Here is a 26,617-nt window from a genome sequence, read left to right on the forward strand (position 1 = left end):
GGCATTTCATAAGCACTAGAATAAAATTTCCAACAGCGGTGGTTTCAATGTTAATATCTTGCAGTAGGCTGAAACGATAGTGTCACCCCTGGAAATATCACGCCAGAATATATAACGGTTACACCGTCACCTTTGGGAAAAACAGGAGAAGCTAATGAACAGTCAGACCCACATTAGAATCCAACAATGAGAGACAGGTGTCTGCTGAGCCACAATATATGGTGCCTCTGTATAGCAAAGGGTTAATGATACTGTAATCAATAAACTGACTGAGGGTGATGGTAGGTGGAGTTTATTAAGAAACAGACTGTCTAACATTGATAGGCTGAGCGTGATGGCATGTGTGGTCCAACAATGTGTGATGATGCAGTGTAATGTTGTATCACCAGCACATTATAGCTCTAAACTCTGTCACCGCGCAAGTTGTGAAACAATTCGTCTTTAGGTTTCCTATTAACACACCAGCAGTCCAAGGGAAACTGCTTTTTTTTTTTCAATTATTCGTTTCCATCCTTAAATTCCCACTGAGATGTTGCTCTGATGCCTTCCGTTAAAAAAAACAAAAACGGATTACATTTAAAGGGTATTAAGAGACGAAAATAATGAGGTTAGATGACTTATTACTTTGCAATATTCAAGTGAAACAAACGATCGGGAAATATAAGTAGTTGGGAGGGAGACTTGTCTGTAGACAATCCGCAACTTCAATAATGTTATTTCTTTTTACAGCTTTTTATAGCTTCATGGAGACATATCGGGCACCAGTCTAAGTAACCAGTAGTTACTAAGGTTTTCACAATGGGCTCCATCAATTTGCGGACAGCATCATACCTGGAGCTCTCCCTCTTCTGGTCGATGTTGGCCTAGCCATGCCTAGGGGAGTGGCTAGCCCCACCATGCCTTGAGTTGAGAGGGATGTGGTCATGGTCAAACCCCGCTCCCCTGCCTGGAGAGAGAAAACACTGACCCAGAGACTCTAGGAAACTGGGCTTCCACCGAAGACTCCAGATCAAAGAGTTCACGGGCAGAGATCTGTGTCTTTGGATCTTTCCTCAGCTTCAAGCTCCAGGCCAAGGCTTGGCTTGGTCATCGTTACCTGTGGCATGATGATTATAGTTATGCCAAGCTACTTTTTACTATAAACCATGGCTCACATATAAGTTGACTAGCACTTTGTATTCTAAAATACCCACCAACAACCTTTTCAACCTAAGTCCAAGCACCTTGAGTTTTTGCTTTGATGTCTCTTCTACTCTAGCAATCTGATGAAAAATAACTAATTCTGCAGCAATGCATCCACGACGAACTATGTATTCTGCACAATGCTTTGCGTGTCCACTAATGTGAGCGTGGTACACACTGTTTTACATGTGCTTCAAGGTTACAGTGATGGGTAGCTGGAGAGATGTACTGTATGTTTGTACATCTTGTGTTGACATTTTTGTATCAGGACATCCTTCTCCATAGTTAAAAACGGACATCTTCCTAAAGAAGTGATGTTCAAGAAAGGTCTATAAAAATATACATTAAGCAGAACTTTTCTAGATAACGATATGTTAACTCCATGATGTCACTCATAACAGAAGAAGCGTTTTCTGGATACTTAGTGAATACACACCTTTATAACATAACAATGGATTGGTGGGGAAATGAGACTGCGCTTCAAAGAGACAATTACTCTGCGCAGTAGATTTGAAGAATCTAAAAACTGTAAATTGCTTTGTCTCTCTGGCTCTGTACAATGTAATTAAATATACGTATATATGTCTTTTAGATTCCAATTTTTTTTCTGTTGAAGAATTCTGTGTAACTAGGGATTCAGAACCGATAAATAAGGCGTAAACAATGAGAGGTTGTGTCAAATTCTATGTTTGTCGGCTTTGTCTTGTCTCTTTTGTCCTAAAGTGAAATAAATAAATCTCAATTGTAGCGTGACTGTCTTAACAAGATTCTTAAATTTGACATGCAGCAGCGTTTGATTAAATGGATTACGAAGGAAATACATCTCATCTGTGATCAATGCTGCCTCAAACCTGATGAAGGATGCACGTTCTTCTGAATAAGCAACCAGTTTCATAAGTCGAAGGGAGTTTTATTTATGAGAAAAACTGATTTCTCTAAGACTCATGCTTTTATTTTAAATCTATATTAAAGGTAACAGAGTTTAGAATATTCATTCCTTCTAATTGGTTAGCCATTTAATTATCTTTCATTTAAAGAACCCAAATCCTGGTATAAGCCAAGTTGGCTTAGATGAACCCTCTTGGCAAATTGGTACTTCTGGGCTTTCATGTGGACACTTAAGAGGTCCTTCCTTATGTTGGCTAAACTGGTGCCTCTTAAATGGGGAGAGATTTCATTAGATATCAAGACTTTGGCCTAAAACACTAGTTGTGTCTATAATATTAATTAAAACAGCTGCCTAACTCTTGCACTGCATAGGTATTGGGTGGTTGGTCTACTGTATCCATTTGGGCCTCATTCCACCAGAGGTGCCCTCCACCAATGGATGACTTTCTGATTGGACATAGTTAATTAACATTTCTCATTGTTTAGGAAAAAGTTCAAAAAATGGAGAAAAACTCCATGAACTGTAGAGGAAAAAAAGAATAAATGCATATAACACTCATTTTACAACAATGTATTGCTCAATTCTTTTGTTTCTTTAAGCGGTCATAATTTAAAACTAGATGGACAAAGGCTTACATGAAATGTAAGGGAGTTTTACTTTACTGAGAGGGTGGTAGATAAGTGGAACAGCTTCCAGGCAGTGGTAGAGTAGTTTAAACATGCATGGGATCGGCTATATGTGCCACATGGTTCTAATCTGCTGTTACTTTAGCAGAGGCTTCTTTTTTGCAGCCACTCTAGATATGTCTGTCCCCTCGGACTGCCGCGTTCTGATGTAGCTTCTCTGCTCGTGATTACAGTATTCATTTATTGGTATAGTTACTTCATTGGGTAACCGGACATCGCTTTCATAATTACACAATCCAATATCATACCACAACATGTGAAGAGCGTTCGGCACATAACTGTCAGTCACACGGCTTATTGTTTCTAAGTGACTGTACACACGCAGTATGGTTATAATTGGTCTCCGGGCTATATCCAAATCCTCTGAGTCTTCTCCCGTATGAGTGACAAGCGGTGGGGGAGGAAGGCCCTGTCCTCTTTTTATGATCACTTAAGCAGTCTTTTCAGCGAGGAACGGAAACATTATTTCTGTAATTCTGACACCTCTTTTATTATACGTCTCCAACGTGTCTTTATGTGTCGGACAAAGGGTGTTTTTTTTCAGAGCATTGAAATGGTCGAACTCCAATTATTCTTTACTATTATATACATTATGTTCTCATAAAAAAAGCTAAAATGAAATAAATACCACAAAAAAGGTTACTTTTTTTTAAAATAAATATATACTACCACTTAGTCATATTACAACTATTACAGAAACAAGGCTACTGGGAACAACCATCTTGGCCTTTTAAAAAGATCTCATATGAGGCACATGATTTTTTGTTTTTAGCATGATATATCAGCTAAGGTAAATAGATTCTTTTGACTTTACAGGACTGCTCTCTAGTCCCATTCAGACACGCATACAGAGACAGTTTAATGTCACAGGCAGCCTTTCCAAGAAAAACGTTGTTAAAGTACTCGCTCAAAGAAAAATATTTTTTTCCTATGGGACTTCAACTTTAAGGTTTCAGCCTTCGCATTTTTCGGCCTGTACTTCAACAATGCAGGTGTAATATAACACATAGTAAAGTCATTCAGAGGCATCAGCTAAAGAAGTGAGGCTCCTCTACTCACTGGAATAGTTCATACACACACACGCACTGCATCTATTCTGACGCACTTTCACCCACACACTGCAGCCACTGCGACTAACTCTCACCCACACACTGTTGCGATTCAAACTCTGCAGCAATCCTGATGCACACATCATTCAGTCATTCATACTAGAAAAAGGAAACACAGTAACACTGCCATTGCGTAATACCCTTACTTACACATGTCCCCCTAAATTAACCCTAAAGACCCCATTACACATAACTGCCCCTAGATTAACCCTAAACACCCCATTAACCACAACTGCCCCTAAATTAACCCTAAAGTCCCCATGCGATAGGCATAGGCAGGCTACATCAGGGGACAGAAGGCTTCATGGCACGTGAACCCCAAAGGGAAAAAAGAGGCAAAATTCATCAAAAATCCATTTTAATCTAATTTAGATTAAAACTGATTTTTGATGAAGTTTGCAATTTTTTTCCCCTTTTGCGCTTGGGGGTTCACGTGCGCATGTGCTCCTATGAAGGAGCCTCCACTGCATTTACAGGTATTACTGTGCCAGCAAACTGATCATAACACCTTGTTAATAGGATACTTTACAAACAATCCATGGGAATGACCGGGTTAAGCTTATCAATTTAAAGCTAATCTGTCACTTTTCCCAAATATTACATTGCACAGTTTCTTCCAGTAATAACCCCTACGTAACTGTAGATATATTATAGTTTTATATATTTGAAAAAGTATCTTCCTTTTTGCAGAATCTCTATGATTATTCCTCCCAATTAAGCCTATGTTGTTAAATTGCTGCTTTTTGTGATTGATCCAGACAGCCTTTGTAAGCGTTAGTGAGGGCAGAGAGACATCTTCAAGATAGGAAATTGATTAGATAATGTTGACCATTCTGAGACACGAATCCCAGCATTACATTTTTTTAACAAAAAGCATAAGCTAGAGGTAGTTTTAATAATTAGAAACTATTGGTGGCAGTTCTCCTTTTAAATTTGTTTTAATCCAAACAATTCCAGTGATAACTGCTATATGTGTCATCAGAACGTCTGTTATAACCTACTGTGTGTTGAACACTTCAAAGTGATAGTATGTTTTGATAATGGTTTCTATTTGTCTAAAATATTATTACCTCCTGTAACTCTTCATTTTATGTGCGATAACTGCTTCTAGTCGCTATGTCACAAATCCTACATATTATAGGGTTCTAGTCATTCCAAAACTCATGCAACTGTGCATTCAGAAAATTTTCCAATCCCCAACAAAACAAACAAAAAGGAAGCTGAAAGCTCTGAATTTTTGTTTTTATTTTCCAAACTCTCTCTCTGTCATCATCTCACACTTTCTCAATGTCTCCCTATATTCTTGGTGTCTGGTTCTTCTTCTCTCTGTGATTCACTGCGTCACCCTGGCCTCCTGGAGCACTTCTGCGTTAGGACCGAGCCTTGACGTGCACCATGGGGACAACCTTCATAGAGGTTGTAGGAAAGAGTGGGAGAAAGTGACGCGGCACAAGTAAGCGTTCGTCTGAATTGACCAAAAACAAAACGGTTTTGGACGAACTTCGCAAGCCTAGTGGATGAAAATATACAGTACATGTATATTGGAAAAGCACCATTTGTATAACCTGTACATGTCACATAATTTAATATTAAGCTTTATGATCCGGAGTATCCAGGTGAAGCTCCGGTTCCCCGGGTCAGTTTGTTCTTGAAGCAGGTGAGCGGTGTTTGGCCATGCCTACTCCTGATCACTTCCCATCAGCAGCTAGCCGCACCACTTCAAAAAACTACTTTCCAAGAAGAGGGAACACTCAAGATTGCCTACACTGGAAAGTTCCCAAGTATGCCTATGCATAGGCCACAAGGTATAATGGTTAATAGTTGTACATGAATCAATGGTTCAGTAGAAACAAAAACATATTCTGAATTTCCACATTATTCTATCAAGATCACAGAAAATGTCAAAAGTGTCCACTCCATGAAATTGTTTTTTCCTGCAATCATATAATAACCCAATAGTTTGCATTCACATAAGACCTAGACCTGAATTAGAACAAATAACAATTGTGTCCTTTAGTCCTAGACTCCAACTTTTCCAAAACAACCCTCCGAAATTCTAAAAAAAACCAAAAATTAAATCTATTGCTGCGTGAACATACAAGAGTGAATCGGAAAGTCTATGCACTTGAAATTGATTGCATTCTGTTTGTCAGTGTGTATTTTTGAAGATGTGTGTGGGTGTTTGGAGCAAAGAAAAAAAAAATTATAACAATTTTATTTACTTAAAGAACAGAGAACTACAGAATTCTCAGATAAATTCAAAACAAAAAAAAACAAATCGCTGTCAACTTTGGTTTTATATTAAGCCTTTAATCTGTAGGGGTTCATACGGGTTGTTGGATTTGGTACGGGAAAAGGACATTTATATGCATGAATGTAACAAAAAAAACTAAAGCCCGTTTAAGAGAAGACTTAATCATTCTGTCTTCTATCATCACAAAGCTTGCAGTTTAATTGTGAAAATTCTGCATTGTCCAAGTATCTAGAACTTATACAAGTTAGATTTCTGTAAATTTCAACAGGGGCCAAACCCAAGTCAATGGAAACTTATGGAAAATGTACGCCAATGTCCCCTAAATTAAGATAGTTAGCACTAAATGAAACTCACTTGTGTCTGAGATACTGAAGAACCTTGAAGATACAACATTCTAGGATCGGTTGTTGTTAAAATACCCTGAAATTCAAATTTTCCCAACTTTTCATCTAAACCCAAAAGTGTTTTTATCCAAAAAAAGGACTCTAATTTGCTCTTCTTTGTATTCAAGACTGTTTGTTGAGTAGTAATTCAGACAAAGAAATATAAGAGAAATTCAAGAGAAAAAAATAGGTAGAAGAGTTGATTGGTTGTCATAAACCATCAATTTCTCGTTTTGTTTGACTTGATGTTTCAAGATAGAATCATTGGTAATTAAATTTAACTTTATGAAATATTACACTATGGATGTGTTTTATATATATATATAAAATATAATACACTACATAATGAGTAATAATGCTCCGAGGGATTTGCTTTATAATTATTGGTTCCCACTAGGGCAAAAAGTTTTAGAGCCGGTCAGCCTCTTCCCTTCAATATGTGATAAAACGAAAGTAGTTTACATTAGATATGGTGTGAAGGCATCCCACGACGACAAGACTTTCCATATCTGCTAGCTATAAATTGACACATATTGATTTTTTTGTTGCTACGAGTAGTGGAAATGTTATTTCCGCTCAAAATATTTTATCTTCTCCCGTCTCATATAATCTGATTTCTCTATTGCAGATTATGTATAAAGATTACCAAGATTGGATTTAGCGAGGCAGGGGAAATTAAATGGATAACTCCAGTCAATCTCAAATCACAATATATTTAGGCCACTAACATGGCGAGTCTAATGGAAATGGTGAATGAACAGTACCTAGTCATTCTTTTTTTTTCAAAAGAATAATATAAAAAACTAATATGGGTAGCTGATATGAAATACACTTGGTAGGGAACAGGAAATAATAGATAGTGGTGAAAGTCTTGAAAACACTGAAAACATTCCATCATCCTGAGTAAGGGAGGTAAAATGATCTACTAAGAGTAGGTGTATACTTTAAATACAGTATTAGTGTTCACCCTTAAGGACAATAGGCGGTCCCTAAACCCATTGAAAACAATGCATTTTGAGCCCGTACATGTACGGGCTTTGTCATTAAGGGGTTAAAGAGAACAAGATGTCCTCCATTCAGACCAAAGGGATTTTTATGGTTCTTTACAATCAGAATAATGATGTGGATTCCACTTATCCACCCGTAGACATTGTGCTATCAGATTCAATAGATGCCTTTCAACATGGGCTTGATTACGTTCTAGCAAAAAAAGACTATACAGGGATATAATTGGCTATAATGACATGGTTAGTTATAGCTTGTTGATCTGGTGGGAAGTCCAATGCCGTTTTGGAAGATTAACCCATCCAAATCCACATTCTACCAAACCAAATGGAAACAAACTTGACCCTGTATTTCAAGGTGTTTACCACTATCTGACCGGAATGGACCACCATGTAACGGATGCATCTATTGTTAGCCTTTCATTGCTTAAGTAGCAAGGAATGGCACCGTTAAATCCCAAAACAAATGCAACATTGGGACTATTTGGTTTGCAAGCATAAAAGAGAACCAGTATCATAAGTGGTTGATGACATGAGTCCTTCTGAAGGACACGGAGCGCCAGGATATGACCGCGGAGTGGGCAGCTGGGGTAAATACATCACTGTGGATATGTTCTTGCCCACCATAAACACACACACTCACTTGTAAAATACAGCCTTAACTGAAAATATCTAAACGTTTTGCTCATCTTAGCATCGGCTGGGATAGAAACACCAGACAGAAGCAGAAATTGGAAGGAGATGATGTTCACCCACCGCCCTGTCTGGGCCATAGCTCTTCTGGCCAGAACTTTTAAACCAACCTTATCCCTTCTTTCTCCAAGGTCCAATAATTCAATTAGATACACAGGGGGCTGTCAACATACATTTGATCTGACATCTGTGGGAGGTGAGTAAAATGTCCTACAAGTTTCCCAACAACACAAACCCAAGTTTGTATTGTAACTATTTTTGTCTAGAAAGTCACCTCTGAGTCTCCAGCTCATTTGGACCATTCTTGGCCATGCACAATTAGGCTGACATTCTACAAAAAGGCCTCAACCATGGATTAAATCAATGTGGTTTATCATAATACGTGAGCAATCTGCTGAATCCTCATAATACATTAAAAAACAACAAAAACCTCACAAAACTTTATTGTATTTAACCATTCGTAGCCTAAATGCTCCGATAGATTTTACATGTATGAATATCTAAACCGTCATGCTCATTTGTATGTTTAAACAAACAAGAAATTCATAAAAGGGCTGCTTTGCTTCCATACCGCAGAAGGGGCCACAAATAACATGAACTCATTTTAAGCTCCTCCGGGCATTTCTATCCAATAAAATTATTTCTGTCATGTGCCCCAAGCACCCTCTAATTATCCATTGAAAGAGGCCGTAAGATTACCCTGGATGTTTGTCATGAGCACAGCGGTAATGTTCTAGTTTATAAATAAATCTCCCTATAAAAGCCATGTGGGGGAGTTTATAGAGAGGACTTTATCATTGTAAGCCAGCCACGCAGAGCCGTGTCTTTTGTATGTTATAAACCAGTCCAATAAATCGCAACAAAGGAACATCACACAAACTTTTGAACCTTTTGTCTCTCAAACGACTGAACTGGGCAGACACGTTACCCGCCTGCCAGCCGCTACCGGTGATATCTGGCTCTTCCAGAAGCCAACTAAATTCCCGGCAACAACCAAAAATAAGGAATTTATTATTCAGTAGGTCAGCAGACATCAAGTATTGGCGTTCCACTGGTGCCTACATCATATAGAGGGATAAAAGCTTTTCATAATTCTGCTGTGAGAATTCGATGACTTTTTATATTTGAAACTTAATTTCCACCTTGAAATTAAAGCCACAATACAAATTTTTGACGATAAAACCACCAATAATGGGATCTGGTCAAATTTCTGTTTTATTGTAAATTTTTTAAGATTTTGTTTTCTTTTTTTTAGAAATTGAGATTTACTAGTTGCTACTAGTTTTCTACACCTAGAAATTAAGCTGTTTCTGCCTAAAATATACAGATTACAGACTCCCAAACTCCTTGATAAAATTAAGCTCTGTGTGCTGGGTCACGGTGGGTTACAACCCGAATCCTCTGGGTCACGGGAGGGGGGTCTTGACACGCCCCGCTCCCCACCCATTTTTCCTTTAAATGGGGGTGGTTACGTCAGCAGGAACTCCCCCGACGTCAGCGGGAACGCCCCTTACGTCAGTGGGAACTCCCATTTACGTCAGCGGGACCGCCCACTGACATCAGTGGGCTGTCCTGGCCGGGTCCCGCAAGGGAAGGCTCCGGGTAGCCGGAGCCCAGAAGTTCCCAGGTATGGTTACAACTAGTTCCATTTATGAACAATCTGGTTCCTTTAAGAGCTTATGGGCTTTGCTTTGGCAGTAGTAAAGGTCTGATGATGACCCATGATGCCCTCTCTAAATATTAAGGACAGACCTAATCAGAATTCATAGATACATCCGTTTTATGCAGTTTTATTACTTAAAACATTGAGAATCACCAGCGTAAATAAATGAGCTACTACATTGAACTGCGGTTTCTCAAAAACTGCATCCATCGCAAGCACTGAAGTCAAACACGATGTAAATTACAATACCTCTTTTTCTTACAAATGAAAGAACGATTCCGCACATTCTCACCTTTAAAGCTTTTAGTAAAAGTAGATTCATTATTCAAACCTCCCCACAGAGCGTGAGCTCTTTAATACAGACACACTGCCGACATCCTATTCACTTCAATGTTACCTTCTTTGCAGTCACCGCATAGAGGGGTTCAGCCGAATCCGCTCTATACGTTTGGTGCTTTTGCCCCCCCCCAGGTCCATAACTTATACGAAATGCTTTTGGCCGAATGCACCTCCTGCACACCGCAAGCATGCGTGGCTCCAGAGCTAGCCACAAAAGAGCTCCAGGGTGCCATCCCCAGCCCATTGATTTCAGTGGATGCCCTTTTTATGCCAGTGAAGCATGGACAGTAGAGGAGGCAGTATGCTGCAGCTCTGAAGTTGCAGTGTTTTCACCAGACGCCTTTTTTTTCTTATTACAGGTAAAAATTAAGTTATTCAAGTAAGAATATGCATTCTTTATTGGTGGGGCTCCATGGGACCCTTAGGTTGTCCCTTTAAGCAGTAGAAAAGATTTAAGGATAATTTGTGCATCTCAAGGAATCTGAGAAGATGGGGCTTCATGTGGAACAGCTAGCGTAATCTACTTCCCTGTCCGAGAGTCTCTCCCTTCTTCTCACCCACCCTTACAGGGCTGCCTCAACCAACCATCAATCAGTAATTTAACATTAAGGGGAAAGGTAAATTAATAATGGGGATTATTAACACCAACACCAGGATCCCAACAGTTGGGATGGCCGGTTCTATGGTTTACAAATACAGTGCGTTTTTAATACATATTAAATACATTTTAATACATATATTATTTTAATATGTAAACAGCATTTCATAGGTTTATATTTAGTGTAAAAAGTACAATTTGGAAAACGCGTCGGATCTGCTTTAAGTGAAATGTATAGATACCAAAAATATAATAATTCAGATATATTTCTTTGTTGACCCTGTGCATTATAATTCCGCTGTTCCAGATCATGTGCAGCATAAAATGATTATTTAACAGTAAAATGGAGGTGGATGTAAAAAAAAAAACAAAACAAAAAAAAACAAACATTTTTTTTTCTTAGCCAGGAATTGGAACATTAGACATTTTCTTTTTTTCTTTTCGGGGTCACACGATAATTTTAATTTGTAATATTGACTAAGCTACAGAAGTTAATTCTCCTACTTTAAGGAATCTATATTTTTTTTTTGAACAATTGTCTGAAAACAGTAACAATGAAATGTGAGGCAGAGAAAAAAAACAGCTTGAAAAAAAGTCAATAAGTAAGAAAAAAAAATACTTGGTAGGAATGTGGGGGGTGCGGAATGAAAGAAGGGGCAAATCAATAGATCAAAATCCTTTCTCCCCTGGAGCCGAGTTATTTCTAAAGCTATTTGCATATCCACTGTACTAAGAATCAATAACTCATACAGGAAAAGACTAGGTTAAGTGCCTTTTATAAGCACAGTATTCATTACGACTTTCACAGGTGTTTTATTTTATACGGGATTATTTTAATTGAAACAATATTTGCATAATATGATTACACCCTTAATGTGTATTTATGTTCCCGGTGTATTATTATAAGCCATTTACGTAAATGGGGTGGAGGTGATTCAATTGAGGTTTGCTTAGTATAGTCCCCTTGGTCAATTAACTACTTTATAGCTCCTGAAAAAGGTGACCCCATTTTTCACAGTATTTTAAAGGGACAGTCTAATGTCCCTGACACCCCTTATACAGAAGAATGTATATTAAAGTATTGTATTAAAGATTGTACCGTATTTCCCCAAATATAAGATGCTCTTTTGTATAAGACCCACCTTAATTTTGGGGGCCGAAATTAAAAAAAATATATATAAAGTTATTGTACCGGCTGCCTGGGCATGATAGGAGTGTGATTGATGTTAGCTGCTAGCAATTGTTAGCAATCACACTCCTATCATGCTCAGGCAGCCAGTACATGCACCTCACTTTCTGCCTTCCTGTGCCCCCTACACACGGATTCATGCTAACACACACACACATTTACTCCCCCACCTTACCTGAACTGCAGATCTTCTGCTGCCCCTCTCAGACTTCCGTGAGGGCCGCTCTTTCCCCTCTGCCTTGCTCGAGCAGGAACTAAGCGGTGTCATGTGATGTACATTCACGTGACTCCGCTGGGTTCCTGTGCAGCCGAGACCGAGCAAGAGATGCTGCTTAGCAAAACAGGTAAGCAGCAGGTCCCCTTTCCGGTCCCCTTTCCAGTAAAACAAAAAAAAAATAATAATCTACCACTACTATATAAGACGCACCCAATTTTTAAACCCCAAATTTTTCTAAAATTTATACATCTTATACATGGGGAAATACGATATGATATGCATTCTACGAAATGGAGAAGAAAATAAAACACCCGCCATGCTGCAAAATGTTCTCTACAATCCAAAACTTCTTGTTTCTGATTGGCTGCTTGAAGCTGCCATTTAGTGGCAGGAAAGTGCTCTGATTGATTTCAATGAAAGGTTTTTCCTGCCACTGATTGACCGGTTCTGGCAGCCAATCGGTGGCAGGAAAGAGCTCCTATTTAAATCAATGGGAACATTTCATACACGTGCAAGACTGTAGCATGCAGCATTTAGCAGAGCCAGCACAGGAGCTCACGTAAATAAAAGTATCCTCCGTCATAGTGTCTTGAACTGGAAAACAGAAAAAAACTGACAGATCTTTAAATAAAATGCACAAAAATATAAATTTAAAGCTCATAGCAACATAAAGCTAGTACACCAGCCATGGAACCAGAAGAACCTGCAGTGCGATGTTGATGCCTCAAGCATTGGGAACGAGGTGTTTGCCCTCTAATGACCTTGTGCCAAAATCCATATTGTGTCTTCTATATTACTTCTCCCAAAAGTATTTTTCTGTATCTGTTTACCTTACGAATCCCAAGCAATGCCCTTCTATTAATATTTCTGATGGTTAACAAAGGGTTCTTTTTTGCAGCTTAGCTGTGACTTTGCAAAATACATCAACAGTTTGTCTAAAAGTCATAAACTACCAAACAATAAAATTGTTTATGTCCTCATGAACAGGGACAGATCACAAAGTAGCATTCCTGGGAACTTCTGGGTTCCGGCTACCCTGAGCCTTCCCTTGCGGGACGCGGCCAGGACTGCACACTGACGTCAGTGGGCGGTTCCGCCGATGTCGGTGGGTGGTCTCACTGATGTAAATGGGCGTTCCCACTGACATTGGGGGCGTTCCCACTGACATCGGGGCATTCCCGCTGACGGCAGCAGGAAAGGAAAAATGGGCGGGGAGCAGGGCGTGTCAAGATTCACCCGGTCAAACCCGCACAGTTCCCAGGTATGCAAAGTAGACCCGGCACTTTAAGGCCCTCAGCTGCCTGATGCTGCTGATGGATGGGAATTTTAAGGCTCACGCAGCGTGCGACTGGACATATTAATCCGCAAGAGCAGCAGATCGGGTGAATATGGGTCGCCAATGGCCATTATTTGCCCAGTGTGCCAGATTGCCAGACCAGGCCTGCTTGTGTGGACATATTTGCACTTTCAAAGCTAGGCAAAGCCCCAACTAGACATGAAAGGGCTATAGAATGATTAGAACCCACGCGGAGGACGAGCAAAAGGGAGTCACTAAAATGATTAAGCAAACCATACTCATTTTAAAAGTAGGGAGATAAGTAAGTAAGAGAGATGATGTAAGAACAGGATGTTGATCAGATAATGCAGGCTCTGCCACAGGCTGCCTCTCATCTGGGCTGTAACACAATCTGTAGGTTGCGTTTATTACAAAAAATGTATATGCTAAATGCTGCATCTTTAACACTTGCAATCATTTTGCATCATTTATTAGGTATTCTAACCATAAATTATTTCCGCATTTACCTTCCTGGCTAAAATGAAAACATCTCTTGGTTTTAAATACAAGTAGGCAAGGCTTAATGTGCAATTTGGCTGCCGAGCGTTCTGCTCGTGTCTTTTTGAAGGACAACATACAAAATAAAAATGACAGATATGCTATTGTGTTTTCCATTGGAGCCATTTTACATTAGCTCTCTCTGCGGAGAGGAACGGGGATAGGTTTTTATACATGCAGAGAGGCATAGTTACTTTAATTAGAGGCCAAAAAACGCTAGACAGTGAATTTGATTTAATTAAAAATACACAGGGCCGTCATTAATATTGATTGGGGACCTTCCTTCTGACCCTAGTGAGATGTCCTCACGCCACATACCCAGACCAAGTGCAATACTATTCAGATCGGATAGTAAATGAACGGGTCCGGCGAGTCGCGATCAGGGCCGGCCTTAGCTATTCAGTTGCCATGTGCGGGCCACCCCTGTGACTCCCCCTCATCATAACCCTTGAGACTCTTGTACCCTCCTTCACTGTACCACACCTCTCTTTCCTCCCCATGTAGTTCAGGTATAGATCAAATAAACAACACAAGGAAACCCAACATTGCAGGTATAGATCAACCAAATAAGACTTACAAACCCTGTCCCTGGGCTAGACCACTCCTGGTCACAGATGTTGTTCGGGCTCAAGGGCCTGCTGCTTTGGGCCCCTGAGTTGCCTGAGGCAACTGCGTCTTTTGACGGCCCTGAAAATTCGGCATATCCCCAGTAGTTTGCACTGAATCTATTGACTAGACACCGAAAGCCACAATTGATCAATACTCTAGAAAGAGTGGAACAAGTATGATGACCTGAATTTGATGCACACATTTCTTGTCAAACATAAGTGCAAGGTGTTCCTTGGCAGGTTTCAAAACATGAGGTTATTTATATAAAGCAATTCTGATGCAAAGATTAAAATGTTTTTTTTGTTTAAAAGGCAGGAGAGTTCTATTAATTTCTACCTGAAACCTCTGTTTTTTGGTAGGTAAAGGAGGTAATGGAGGTAAGAGCCAAAAAATGTAGGTGTCAGATTACTAGCGTGAGGCTATGTGACAGCAGGTTATGTGACCCAGCAGAGCCAGTGCCCCCTAAACATACCTGAGAACTTCCCAGATCCCTCCCTCTTTGGGGAGTAACTTCACAAGGGGGCGGGGTTAATTTCCCATAAGCCCCAGATAGCTTAGATCAGGGGTGTCCAACCTGCGGCCCTCCAGTTGCTGCAGGACTACATCTCCCATAATGCTCTTTCAGCTAAGGGGCTGGCTGAGGAGTATGGGAGATGTAGTCCTGCAGCAGCTGGAGGGCCTCAGGTTGGACACCCCTGGCTTTGAACTATATGGGAGTGGGAGGGTAATAGGGTGGCGAGTAAGCATAGCTAGACGCTGCTTTCACACCCTAGAGAAGAGCAGGGGACCCGGAGACCCTGGGAAGCAGGTTAGTGTTTTTTTACCGCCGTGAAGGAAATAGAAACTCCAGGCACCGGTAAGCAATCCCTCAGTGCCAGAATGACCAGTTTGGCGAGCTCTATTCTAAGTATCTCAGCTGATTATCGGACATTTGTTGGGTACTGTTTTACCCTCTGGATAGAAGGAGTGGCATTTGGCTCTGCCCACCCACCACCTGGTTCTACCCCACCTGCCCCTTCTCACTATCTCTCCCCCCTCTGCCCCTTCTCACTATCTCCCCCCCGCCCCTTCTAACCTACCTTGTTGCCGGAATCCTGCGGTGGGAGCGGAAGGCATCCGTCTTCCCGCTCTGCCGCGGTGCCGGCATTTCATGTTGAGCGCTGGAATATGATAGCATATTCCGGCCCTCAACATGAAATGCCGGCACCGCGACGGAGTCACGGAGAGTGGGGGGCGCCGAGCGGTTGCTGAAAACTTCACGAGCAACCTCTCGGCACCCCTGTCCGGGACTTAAATTAAAGTATCGTTTTTTGGTTTTTTTTTAACTTTATTTAAGATGAAGGATGTTAAATAAAGTTAAAAAAAACAAAAAACCTCGATGTTTTAAATTAAGTCCCGGGCAGGTGCTCCTGCTGCCATGGCGCCCTGTGCGGTCGCACAGGTCGCACACCCCTAAGGCTGGCCCTGCTAGTATGTGTCCCGGAAATAACAATATTCTTTTTAAAAAAAAACGTCAAACACTTTGATTTATCATATTTTCACAGCAAGGTAAACTAATGCTGTCCTAAAAGGATGATTCATCAATCTGTTTACTATACCGTATATCAAAGTTTAATAAGTAAATATTTTGGAGTAATATCAAACGGAAACATTTTTCATGTGATAATAAAAATAAATGACTATTTAAATTTACCCGAAAACCAAGTGATGTGCAGTTTCACCACATCCATAATCGCATTGCATCTCTATTGATATGAACGACATTTCGCAACAGCGAGTATTATGCTGCTTTATAATATCTCACTGCCAGGCTTCACTCCTAAGAAACGTACCGCATTAGACAAATATTTCATCCTCACGCTGGAAATGTAATAATATTCCTACTGACTGTGCTAATAACTGCTGTTTCAGTGATCAGCAAACAGAAATTAGTATAAGCTCGCCATTATATTAACCCTTTGCATGTCAGATAATGCAAAAGGTTAGGAGGCATGGAACATCTATTAATGAGCACTCTATTATTTATATATATATATATATATATATATATATATATATATATATTCTGTTGACATAAAAGATCCTGGATTTCCATAAAAAAAAGACTAGGCATATGTCTTGGAGCCCCCTTTTTGGGGAAGCCGCAAGAGGTAGATCATTGCGGCAGTTTGTCCATTCACACTCCACACCGACCATGTCCCACTCCTACCGACAATCCTCAAGGTTCCATCGAGTGCTCATCTACAAAGTTTTCTTATTCTTAGGATAAAAGGACGCTGAGATGGGTCCCATCAGACTTAGCACCTAGGGGCTCCTGGGCTGTAAATCTAGCCTTTAGTGAGCGAAAGAGTTGAGCAGCACCACAATAATCACCGTAACACAATAACATGACTTATGCAAGGTTCCACCAGGACCATCTGGCACTTACAGGTGTAGGTCATTTCAAAACTGTCACTGATGTTCACAATATCGATTTGAGGGAGCAGTTTAGGAGGTTCCACCAACTGGGACAAAGCGAAGCGGAAGGCGGCATGTTCCTGGGATTGCTGATTTGGGAAGAGACCCCCTGAAATTAGAAAAAAGACGAAGAAGAAGAAGAAGAGCGTGAGAAACAAATTGAAACCTGGCAATGTGTCAACAGCGAAGAGATTGCATACAGTATGTCACACACAAAGTGATGGCTGTTGAGTTATTCCTACAGCAAATGATGTTTCTTGCTCTCCCACGCGGCTGAAACGGATGGCAGAATCATTGCGATGACAAACAGGGAACATACGGATATTCTATCTCTGCGAGCACATTATGGATTGTCAAGAACAGTAGGGGAAAAAATCATTATAAAGATGGTTTTATGTATTTGTCAATCATTTTTTTTTTCTATAATAGACATACAACGTGAACGATTTTTATTTCCATTATATAACATATTTTAACAGAATAAATTACATCGGAACGTAACGGTTGCATCGTCCATGTCACTCCAAATGTATTTCCATAGATTGCACGGGAGGCCGTTGTCTAAAACTAGAGGTTAAGAGGTTTAACCCCTTAACGACAATGGGCGGTCTCTAAACCCATTGAAAACAATGCATTTTCAGCTTTGTCATTAAGGGGTTAAATCTGATGAAGGGGGGTATGTTATAGATATAAGTTATCCTAAAAATAAGCCACGGAAAAATACGGAAAAGTATATATTTTATTTCAGCAGCTGGAAAACGGGTTTAAAGGTCTGCCTAACAAATTCTATGTTCTATTTTTCTATTTACTTACCTAAAATAAGATCAATAAAATGATTAGGAGTTGCATATATTTACACTACCGTTCAGAAGTTCGGGGTCACTTTTTGAAAGAAAAGCACATTTTTTCCCATTAAAATAACACAAAATGGATCGGAAATCCAGCGCAGACGGTGTTAATGTTGTTAATGACTTTTGTAGCTGATTTTTAATGAAATATCTTCATTGGCGTGCAGAGGCCCTTTAGCACTCCCATCACGCCTGTGTTCCAATGGCACGTTGTATTATATAATCCAAGTTTAAATCACTGATTGTTAGAAAAACATTAGGTAATCATTTTAAACTGCTAACAAATTACAACATTCAAATTTTGAACAATCGTGTATAAATGCAGAAAGCTGAGTATATTTAAAGTCAACCAACACAGAGGCTGGGAGCCTGGTGGCCTGGTGGGCCTGGTGGGCCACCACCATAGCAAGAAAGATTTATCTCAATGTATGTAATGTATGCATCTGTTCATTAACCACCATCATTGTCTTAATTCAATTCACAATGTTCACAACAACATATGCCGCACTGTTGCGCATACAATTGGCAGGCGTTTATACTAGAAGGATCTGAACCACTTTGGGGGGGGGGGGTATTCCATTCCAAACCAAGTACCATGTATGTGGAACCTCCATACTGTAAATGTTGATTTTCTTCCACTAGAACTCTTTTCTATACGTTTTAAAGCGACATAATGTAGGTTGAAGATAGATTATAATGTCCCTTTAAAGGTACCAAACTCAAAAACAATGTATTCTCATAAAAATAGGATTTCAGATTAAAGAAAGCAGAGTTTAACCCCTTAAGGACAATGGGCGATCCCTGAACCTATTGAAAACAATGCATTTTGAGCCCGTACATGTACGGGCTTTGTCATTAAGGGGTTAATATGCTCTGAAGTGACTCTCTGCCTGCTTGTGATTATATGAGTTTTGGCCAAAACAGCTGCATAGATACTGCTTTTGGTGGCGGTGTTTTTTTTTTTTATAGAGATTTTTTTATTTATTTTTTACAGTTAATGAATACTAAACACAAATATTTTTGTAGAAGAAAATTCAAGATTTCCAATTTGCAAATCTGAGAGTTATGTTACAACAAGGTTAATGTCTGGCTTTAAATGCAGACAGGGTTTATGGAAATCAGTGATATTGTCCCTTTAACTTTTCTGAGCATAGGCGCCAAATTTGCATTAAATATCCATTTAAAACATTTATTGTCTGTCCGTGGCGACATGAATACAAATTCTGAACTCCCCTTGAAGTGCAACAGTTATGTTTAAACATCAGTAATAATCGGCCCCCTAATAATCCGCGCAAAACCCTGAAAACATTAGAAAGCACTTCCCAGAGGCCTGTAGGCATCGGAGCAGAAAAATAACTGGCTGACAGCTACAAAGGGAAAAACAAGATTTGAAATTGTAATTCGGGAGTCGTTTGCTTCAATATAAAGCAAACATAAATCCTGGAAGATGGGAATAATTTTGCTTTTGTTTTTTACCCAAAGGGAATCGATGATGTCACGGAACCTGAGTTCAGAACATTTCATGTGTCAACAAGAGGCAAGCAAACAGGGAAGTCATTTAGCTGCTGTTTTAATCCCACGGCTAGCCCAGGGCGGTGAAAGAATAACAACTGGAGCCCTGAGCTACTTGGTACAATAGCCCACCAGCTCTGGCACCAATACCTAGGGTCCAACAAGGTTTTTTCTCAAACCACACATGGATTGCCTTATTTATGTGAAAAATAAGGTATTCAAGCAAAACAAACCCTCACATACAAAACAGCATAAAGAGGGACTGTTCTGAATCAACAGGGATACATAGGTGTATCCCTTTTTAGGCAGAACAGTCCCTCTTTAGGAACCAAACACCTTTGTCTAACTTCCATCTCCTGATGTTTATCTTTTTCCATGAAATCAAAATGTATCCAGGGTATGAGGGTACCACAGTGTCCTACAGCCCTAAAAGTCATACTAATGTATACATCAGTAAGAGATGTGTTCGTAAAATCAAATTTTCCAAAACACACAATTCTTCGTTCTGAGACTTCCTCTGCTAAATGTCAACAGGTCCCAAAGTTACAAAAGTATCTCTGTGAAGCCCCGGCCAACCATACTTACTGAAAAGTATTCCTCTTACAGGTTAGTAATGTTGTCCATTTCCTTCTGAACCATCTGCCAACTCTCAAATTAATGACTTTAGGCCATTGTGCGTAGATTTTAATGAAGTTATTTCTGCGCAACTGTTAATGGTGACAAAACTTGTTGGAAAGAGTTCTATAAAATAAGTAATTCTAAATAGTAAATTCTGGGGGTCCTCATGACCATCCCGCCTGTAAGACACATGATTAAACTGATGACTCTTATCGTTACAATACAGATGACTAAAGGCTCTATGCATTGTCCGGACCCTAATGACTAATGGTTTGAAGGCTACCTGATGGACTTTATTTAAGAGAAAGGGAACATGAAGGGACTGTACAACAGATATCCAAACCACAAATTGTCTCATCCTTGGTGGGGGGGGGGGTTTAAAACAAAAAGAAACTAAAAATCTAATTCTTCTCTTTGTGATATCCCTGTGCAGTTCAAGGCGTCTTCTCCACAATGGCCTCTGTATGTTGTCCCAGTTGGTCATCTGTTGTCTCTTGCTTCTTTTCTTTTGCTCTTTTGGTTTAAGCTCTCCCGGTGATCATCTACTCCTTGTGAGTGATTAATGGCCTCTCTTGAGGCACATGTGCACCTGGGCAGTCTGTTCTGAAGACCTCTCACCTGATCCATCTCCATGTCCTCTTTCATTCTCTTGCTCCGTTTTCATTCCTTGTCACCTATTTTACAATATGACCTCTCCCAATCCGGCATGCTCCCATTCAGCATTTCATACAAACGTAGAATTTGACAGCAGATAAGAACCGTTTGTCTGTCTTTTTCATGCTATAAGGACTTAAACCTTTAAGTCCTTGGTTTCTTTTGAGATGAGCCTCTACCACGTCTGTTGGGAGGCCGTTCTTTTATCTACCACCCTCTCATTAAAATTAAATTCCATGTGCTATTTAGCATTTTTACATTTTGAAAAGAAAAAAAAAATCCTTACATAAAAAACACTTTCTATGATTACTTCCCAATCCCAAAGGTTTACATTTAGTATATTGTCTGAAAAAACAAGCTACTGCTCACATAATAAGACATTTTGACTTGAATCAATAATTTGCTTTCATTTACACAATGGCATATGCATCTCTCACAGCTGTCCATTATGGATGATGTAGTTCTACGGCAGCTGTTTAGCTACCCCCCTACAATCCAAAAACAGACTTTCCTGAGACCTTTAGAACAAATAGCTATTCTATTTCATATTTCCCAACAGCCCTTGATTTGGAGGAACTGCCCCAATTGAGGGCTTCCCATTCGGGTAGCACAAATATAATTAAAATGGATGCAAATACGATCATCATCAGTTATTTGGAGCAGTGGAATCAAAACCAACATGTTGAAATCCCTCAGTCTTTGGCTAGACATGATATAAAAGAGTTAAGCCTGTCAATAGGGGGTGCTACCACATAAGCAACCGCTTAGGGTCACCTTTCATCTATGGAACTCCATAAGAGGACGGAGTGGGGAGACCAATGAAAGAGTCACGGGGGCTGATCAGCCCCTGTTGAGTAGTTTTGGTTTAAAGGGACGGTGTAATGTATCTCCTGCGGGGCATTTAGCTGGGAGAGGGGAGAAGGGGCTGGTGGATGGTTGGAGTGTCCCTTTAAGGAACTCTAACAAAAATGTACACATTGACTAGTCACCGTCAGTGCTTAAAATATTGTGCACGTGCTTAAATTTCAAATTTTCACCTTTATCATCTACGTTAGCAGAGACAGCTTCTCTAATTTTATCAACACCTCGCTGTTAAAGAGGAAAGCTGATACCCTGTAATTTACACAACGATTAAGCAGATTTTCCACCCTACTCTCCCAAAAAAAGGCATCCTGCCTCCTTTGTCTATACCCAACCCTGGTTATCCCATGCCTCACACCGGATCATCCACTTTCTGCAGGCTTTGCGCATGTCGACTGCTCCTTTTATTCCCTGATGGTAATTGCAGCAGCAGGGATGGTCAGAAGGATACTTGGTAGGTCGATCCTCAGTAAATCAAGACAGTTGGCACATATGGTGTATTTACAGGTGCTTCTAGACTATTATGCAAAATGTCTGCCGGACTTGAGTTCAGGCCTCTTCTCGATGTCTGACGTCATGGAATGCATCTTGTAAATCTGCAGATATGGGTTCGCACATGTTAACCAAAGCATGTACACGCTTATAACGCTGGCCGTTGGTGAACCCAGCATCATGGATGACATAAGAAGGCACAAGAACATTGAAAACAGGATTATCGCTCTCAAAAAACATAGATATAATAGAAAATGAATTAAAATCCAACTTTACATTTTAAATTATTATCCAACTAAAAAACATCATTATTATGATTTTATACATCTATAGGTAATGAAAGCCACCGGTGATTTCCAGAAAGGCAAGTTCTTTTTAGGGGCAACCCAGGAAGGTGATGAACGCTAAAGACCATGCATCACGTGGCTGGGTTTGTGACATTATGGGGCTTTATCTGTATGATTAAAGCATCCCACATTCCCATTCAATTGGATCTCTGCCAGGTCAGCCGACAGCCGGGTTAAAACACCGCAACGTCCCGGCAAATTCATGATTTCGTAATTCTGGGTAATGGGCAAAAATCAGTAGGCCTGGTCCTTTTCTGTCCCAGAGAACCAGCCCTGATGATACCCGTATAGCTATTTATTTTGCTGGCTCACGGGAATTAACTTCCAACACTTGTTCGGAGAGATGTCATATTTTAACATATTCATAAAGAACAGTACACAGTTCTAAATATGGAGTGTCAGATTGGTTTCCATGGTGACTGCACCATATTCTGAACTTTGAGCTATAATTGCTCTTAATAGATCGAACTCAAGGCTCCTTAGAACAAACAAAATGTTTTTTTTCCAAACCAGTTTATCACAATTTTAAAGAAAACGCAATCTGTCCATATGATTTGTATACAATTGGCCAATCTGTCAATGGCAGACAAATATAATCAATAAAAAAAATCAATAATGACCCAGAATTCACCGAAAATCTGTATTCTCACTGGACTGTAACTAAAAGGAAAAAAAGTCATTCCTTATGTTCCATCTTGAATACCCTGATTTAACTTGACGGGGTCCTTTTATCACCACCAAAACCCGACCAGACGCAACACTGAAATGGGGCATTTTATGTACGTGCCTTTAACATGGAAAATATATATTTTTTTATACCACGGCGAAATCCAATGGCATCAACAAAACCACCGTTACTTGATCGGTAAACATGCTATGATGAATACCAAAAAGTGAATTAACATACAAGGGATAACTAACTTCTGAAACGCAATGAAATCATTCGGGGCAAATTATCTAAATGGCGTCTATTAGAACAGTGTTTTCGTGTTGCATGTACCCAACGACTATGCAGGAAAATACAGGTAAAACCGATAAAACACTAAAGAAAAATTCTATTTACAAAAATACACAAAAGGTTAAGGTTTTATACGGTATAGAAATTCTAATCCTGCAGGGTGGCTTTACTGACATACTTAGGAGGGCGATCTATGAGACGCAAAAAAGGGAGAAGAAAAAAAAAAGGGAGAGTGTTTTTTATATGTTTTCCCTACCAAGAGCAATTCTCTGAGATTCTGCTCACAGGTGGCCGGGAGCAAAAACCCCGTAAGATAGGAAGCCAAGCAAAGAGAATGAGTCTGATGCAGCGTGACTAGCAGTAGAAAGGGAAAGCCAGGGGATTGCAAAGCAGCTAATGCAGGATAAAATGTCTCCGACAAAGGAATCATATATATATATATTCAGTATTGTGTTTGGAAAAAAAAGCAACAGTGCATTTATTTTATCTTGTTGTATACTGTGGCAGACAATGATAAAATATAATATAAATCACTTATTAATAATAATAATGATTTCAAACCCTTCCTGCCGCAAAAACTAGCTGCTATTGTCTAGATATATATATATATATATATATATATGTATGTGTGCGTATATATATGAAGATCCTGGTGAAAAACCTAACACTAAAAAATCAGGATTCAGGTCTGATTTAAGAATGCATACCTACAAATGCCGTGAGGCTCACACTTTTGGCACTGCACAGGTTAAACATAAGTATATAATCGCAAGTGTTAGCCATGGCTATACGGCCCGAATTATTCCAACAGCACGCAAAGGTTTACAATGCCCAATACACAACCTCAGGTTCTACAGAAGCAATGCACTGTAGGCCCCTCGGTGGGAGGCAAGGGGTTAACGGGCCACTACAAAGGGGAAAGAGTGTAGGCTTAAAAAACCCCAGCTTTCTGCACGTCTTTTAATATTTTAAAATAACTAAGAGTCTGAACACAATGTTCCAGACAACAGATGGTATCAAAGCAATTATATAACTTCCTGTATTATCACACTTCCAAGATATCGGTACTAATATATATATATATATATAATATACATTATATATATATATATATATATATATATATATATATGCCATCTGTAAGTTTTTGAGAAGGGCCCTCTTTACCTAATGTACTGGTTTGTCTTAGTCTGTCAGTTCTAGTTTTGTCAGATCCTTTCGATGTATGGAATGTAAGTAGCAATGCGTAAATTGTTGGCGCTATATAAATAAAATATGATAATAATAATAATAAACATAATAATAATAATAATAATAATAATGTTACCTTTGTCTTATCTGTGTGTCTCCTGCACATGCAACATGTTCCCCATGCTTCCCCTATATATGTAACTATATCATGGGGAGTCATGTGGCTGTACAGTAACGCTCCACTGGCTTTATAGGCATCTAATGGCATCATTTATCAGGCCAGTGATATGGGTCACATCTGCTTGTGATGCTTGTATTGGTTTTGATTGCCTTCTTCAGCCTTAAAGATTTTTCTTAGTATTAAGAAAAAAAAAAGATCTTCTAATAGAAAATGACAAGAATGTGTATGGAGACAATTGTCCCCACACTTGGCCAGGTGGTGACCCTGTATGTGGCCATCATTTGTGGGTGCTGGGAGTAATGGAGAGGGTGGGGGTGTGTGGTGGGGTGGGGGTGTGTGGTGGGGTGGGGGTGTGTGGTGGGGTGGGGGTGTGTGGTGGGGTGGGGAGGGGGGGGACACTCACCACTGAGCAGCCACAATGATTTGTCTGCGCAAAGTGAATGTAATAGAATTTCAGGGATTAGATGTGCATGAATGTGTGTGCAATGGCTGTGTGCTTCAATCTAGATTCATAAGGGTAGCAAGGCGAGTCTAAAACATGGGTAGTTTCGGATAGACCAGGGATGCAGGAGGTCCCAGGGTCAGATACAAACTTTGGGTCAGGAAGATGCTCTTCTCTACATCAACGTCACTAGATCAAGCAAAATCAGCCTCTCATAATAATGACATCATATTTATATATTGATATGTAGATATGTAAAGGCACACTTATATAATAATACTCCCCCCCCTAACGATTTGTGTTTAACCCCTTCGGTGCCGGATTGCAGAGTAGCCCATTGCTAGCTGATCCACCCGACTTTGAAATGGTTACATTTTAAATAGATCAGCTGCTGCCTCTGAAATGCAAATGCCCCAAATTGTATTTAGGTCCCCATCCCCCCCCCACCCCAAGCTAGCGGATGGGGGTCTCCCAATACATGACCTCCCATTATCAGGTAATGGGTTTTAATACCCCTCTACATAACCCCCCCACACACACACACAGCAACCCCCCTCTCAAAAAGCGATTTACTACCCATCCCTATTACCCCAAGCTCAAAACTGCAAAAAAAGATGAACTTACCGATTTGGATATGGTTGGGAAAATTTACCCCAAGCACTGCCCCTAAAAAGCTGGTGCAGATAAAGGCAAAGATGTACTGCATATTTCCTTTTGCATTGGCGAAGAAAAAAAAGCAGCCCTACTTCCCAACAAAGATCTTGGGGACTTCTCCCCCCACCACCACCTCCTCTCTCTCTCTTGTAGTCTTCTTGCAATGCACCCCTGCCTTGATGGCTCTTCTTCAGGGTACAAGGGGTGGGAAGGGGGGCAGAGGGGAGGAGGTGAGTGCTTGTTGCAGAATTCTTAGGATATTTTATATGTATCCCCCTCCTGAATGCTCTTCTTCTTTATGTTTCCTCTCCAGCCTGTGTTTGGTGTCTTCTGCTATTTGGATGCCTTTCCTTTCCCCATCCAGTACTTAAAATGCAGCCTTAACATCAACTGACAGAAGGATTAACTGAGCACAGAGAGGAAGAGAAAGCCCTCCTCATTCACACACACAGACACACACTCACACATACATTGCACTCTCTCTGCACTCCATCATGCTAATCGCCCTTTATTACTGTAGCCAAGCAACTGCATCACACTGCCTCTCACATTCCCCCATCCCTTATCCATCCTCCTGATAGGAGCCAATGCTCTGTGACTGTGGGGGTAATCTCCATCCTTCTATCCTGTATGCCCCCACCCTCATTATTCCCATGCAGGGTTAACAATGTGGGCATCCTCTGTCACAGTGTCACAATGTAACCCCTCCCTTATATAAGGTGTATAGTCTCCATTATGAGATAAAGACTTATC

At 40.1% G+C, this 26,617-nt stretch overlaps 1 protein-coding gene across 2 annotated transcripts in view; it reads right to left on the reverse strand.

Moving 5' to 3' along the window:
- Window positions 1-26,410, reverse strand: part of GRIA1 (glutamate ionotropic receptor AMPA type subunit 1) — a 90,181-nt gene extending 63,771 nt beyond the window's left edge. The window contains exons 1-2 of one of the 2 annotated variants that reach the window (XM_053462359.1): window positions 25,835-26,410; window positions 17,078-17,215 (exon numbers count right to left, since the gene is read on the reverse strand). In XM_053462359.1, coding sequence (XP_053318334.1) covers window positions 17,078-17,215; window positions 25,835-25,916 — 220 coding nt within the window. In that variant the 5' untranslated portion in view covers window positions 25,917-26,410. The remainder of the gene's footprint in view (window positions 1-17,077; window positions 17,216-25,834) is intronic. The other variant, XM_053462360.1, reaches the window with a different exon arrangement.
- Window positions 26,411-26,617: the final 207 nt, after the last annotated feature.

The sequence above is a fragment of the Spea bombifrons genome, chromosome 4 (assembly GCF_027358695.1).
Source record: "Spea bombifrons isolate aSpeBom1 chromosome 4, aSpeBom1.2.pri, whole genome shotgun sequence".
NCBI classification, from domain to species: domain Eukaryota; kingdom Metazoa; phylum Chordata; class Amphibia; order Anura; family Pelobatidae; genus Spea; species Spea bombifrons.